General features: G+C 38.4%; 1 protein-coding gene across 1 annotated transcript in view; it reads left to right on the top strand.

Moving 5' to 3' along the window:
* Positions 1–3,396, top strand: part of LOC107673397 (leucine-rich repeat-containing G-protein coupled receptor 6-like) — a 31,868-nt gene that overhangs the window by 8,949 nt on the left and 19,523 nt on the right. Inside the window, exons 5-6 of the mRNA XM_016466976.1 lie at positions 1,181–1,426; positions 1,892–1,963. Of these exons, the coding sequence (XP_016322462.1) occupies positions 1,181–1,426; positions 1,892–1,963 (318 nt within the window). The remainder of the gene's footprint in view (positions 1–1,180; positions 1,427–1,891; positions 1,964–3,396) is intronic.

The following is a 3,396-nucleotide window of genomic DNA, read 5'->3' as shown; positions in this document are numbered from 1 at the left end:
ATTTGTGAAAGAATCCAAACATCTGCACTATCAATTATTTCCAGCAACCTCTGAAGTTTTTTTTTTTTCTCAGAGGTTTTATCTTTAGCTCAGTTTCTTTGTTTAATTTCCAAAAATCAGAGAGAAAAACTGTTCAGTAGCATCTTAAAGCCTTCCAGTCAGTGTGGAGCAACAATTGCTTGGTGGCTTTAACCAAATCAACTCACCATGCTGCAAAGTCATCAAATTATCAATCGGTGCTTTATTACACCATATGAGCGCAAGAAAAAGGAAAGAGGAATGGCCAATTTTCAAAATGCCTTCAAGTGGTTGGATCAAGAGTGGAATCTTTGCCTCAGCAGCCCTTGTACGCCTGGTCTGTGATTGCACAACTTTTCTTTGTATCCTCTGAAACGCACTTGTTGTGATTTAGCACCCTCTCTCCAAAAGCTTTAAATTCAAAAATGTAAAAATCCTCAAAGCATAGCACTCCAACTGTGGGCTCCCGATGTTTCATCAAACATTCAGAGCGGCGACCCTGCCAAAACTCTCATTAAACAAGTCCATGCTGGAGTAACTAAAGATACTAAATCACTCAGGAAGTGGTGCCAATCCTTACACCAGAAGAACAAAAGATAGAAACAAAGAGGCAACAAAAGTATCCTTTAATTATGATATCGTCAAAGCAGAAATGTTGTGACCGCAGACCACAGCACAGTATCTCTTTCTGTTTAGCCACATTTGGTGGCTCCTATCTTCATCTTTTTTATGCACCTCTGTAAGGCGTGGAAGTTTGATGAATGAAATGAAAGAAGTAAGATTCCATGACAGGACACTGCATGGACAAGGAGTGCTGCCACTGACTGGGTCACAAACACTGTGGGGCTGGAGTCACAACAGGTCAGGCCTCAATATAAAAAAAGCTAGCGGAGAACATCAAGTATATGTTTATGGAGGGTGGGTAGTGTATCGTGTCTTGATGACATAGGTTCCAAAATTTCCTTCAGTGATTCTTCTACTTGGAAAGCACTATAACACCAGTCCTGTAAAAGCCTTAAAATTTTGCTCATTTTCACTAATATCTCCTGCTAATTTGACATGAAATCAATGCACATATTTGAGGTTAAAGTTTGAACCACCTGGTTGAACAAGACTACATTTTCTCCTAAATTTCGTACATAAACTGTCTACAGGAATAAACATCTGCTTCTGTTCATTCTAATAAAAACAGGCGTCTGGATGCCAACTTGATTATGGAGGTGCCAGAAAGGACCCTCTCGGGTATGCGGTCCCTGCGACACTTGTGGCTTGATGACAATGCCCTGACAGGGATCCCAGTAAGTGCCCTCAACGACCTCTCCTCACTCCAGGCTATGACCCTTGCCCTAAACCGCATCACCCACATCCCAGACTATGCCTTCAGGAACCTTTCCAACTTGGTTGTGCTGTAAGTATCTACTTCCACACAACATGAATAAACCAAGTAGGATGTTTTCCTGGATCAACATGCTAAGTAGCTAACCCCAAAATATATCCAGTCCCTGCGATCAGAGGGGAGAATTAGGAATGTTCTTAAAGCCCCTAACCCCAACCTTAAGCTTTATCCTAAACCTTGATCCAGGACCATGTCCTATTTGACTAAATCACACTGACAATTTTGCATGTGTCAGTGTGAGGATCGGAAACCAGGAAATAAGAGGAAGTTGGAACACATGCCCTGTTTTGACAGGACACCACAAGAATCTTAAACTCTTTCAATTACAAAGCAGTGAAATGATAGTGTGGATTAATTTTATATCTCATCCACCACCGGTTTACGTTTATTTGAAGCAATGTACACAGCCAAGCAGGTGTCATTCCTAGGGTTTGTTTTGATGCCTACTATAATCCTAATGAATGTTTTCATGTTTAGGCATCTTCATAACAACATGATCCGGACCCTCGGACAGAACTGCTTTGAGGGACTGCACAGCCTCGAGACTCTGTAAGTAAGATCGTCCCTTCATGAAAGATTGAAAACATGAAAGAATTTCCTGTTTTTAATGCAAACAAACCCTGATCTGTTATTTGATATTGGTGTCCTCGCGGAATCATTATGGAAGGGGCTGCGTCTATATATATAAATCAAAATTACTAGCAAACTAGCCTGACTCTACTTATGTTCAGTGGTTCAGCTTTGTATTAACTATAAACAAATCATTCTTTACACAATACTTCTGCTGTTCAGATACGCACATATTAAATGCAGTACCTTGTTTTCTAAAAAACACTCTTACCTCTCATTACAATTTAAGAAAGTATGGCAGACTTTCATTAGAAGCAACGATAATGTCCTGACAATGACTTCAGTGTTGGGTGATTTCTTCAGTGTTCCATTCAAAAGTATATGTGTAAGTAGTGTGGAAACTATACAGTGATTTTTAGGGGACCTTTGGGGTTTTGGTTATCATGTGGCTGATGTTGGTATTACAGGCTACAAATATTTTTAATACACTTCCCTTTGTCCCATAGCTTCATATATTCAGCATTCAGAAATGTAATGGGATATAATTTCCATTCATAATGTAACAATCAGATTTCAAGACAAAAGTTGAATACTTTTCAGTACAAAAGTACTGAATACTTATGTGAGATTATATCACTACACTGCCTACTTTTTTTGTGCAATGTCAATAGCATGACCCATGTTAGAGGTGGTTGAATTTATATTATATTAGGGCTGGATCAAATTTTAACTGACATTCTGCATTTTACTTGACAGTCTGCATCTAAAAACATAATACAATTGATATTAATATATGAGTATGAACAAAACTAGTAAAAAATATAGTTAAAAACATCATGATTTTATGGCTACTGGCTACAATTTTCATATTATAGCTGGACAATAGCGCACATTCTCTGCCGGAATTCAGGCTATATAACTTATACGTTACTGAACATGGTAGATTGGCATCAAATGTTAAATAGGCCCAATAAATACACTAGAAATGCTAATAAAATTCATGAGAAATTTTGAAAGGGGCTTACGAACCAGAGCCAATGCATGTTTGTAATGTAATGTATGAACGACTTTACATAGACCATGCTATGAAAGTTTGGCTTTAAAGGAATAAGCATATGCTGAAGTCATGGTGGTCTCCAGGATACCGAGAGGTTCACACCTGCTTTTTAACAGCCTGCTGAAGTGCTAAAGATGACGTTTTCCTCTTTACGAGAAGGATTTCAGCCTTGAGAATTGCACACACTGAACTGAACACTTCATTTGAAAGCAATCACTGAGAAACCGTGCACTGAAAATCTCCCATGACAATTGTGTGGCTCGATAAATTTACCTTTAAAGGGGTCATATGATGCTATTTTAAAGATCATTATTTTGTGTATTTGGTGTAACAGAATATGTTGACATGCTTTAAT

Source organism: Sinocyclocheilus anshuiensis, unplaced genomic scaffold (assembly GCF_001515605.1).
Source record: "Sinocyclocheilus anshuiensis isolate Anshui unplaced genomic scaffold, SAMN03320099.WGS_v1.1 scaffold453, whole genome shotgun sequence".
NCBI classification, from domain to species: Eukaryota; Metazoa; Chordata; class Actinopteri; order Cypriniformes; family Cyprinidae; genus Sinocyclocheilus; species Sinocyclocheilus anshuiensis.
This window is presented reverse-complemented; position numbering and strand designations above follow the sequence as displayed.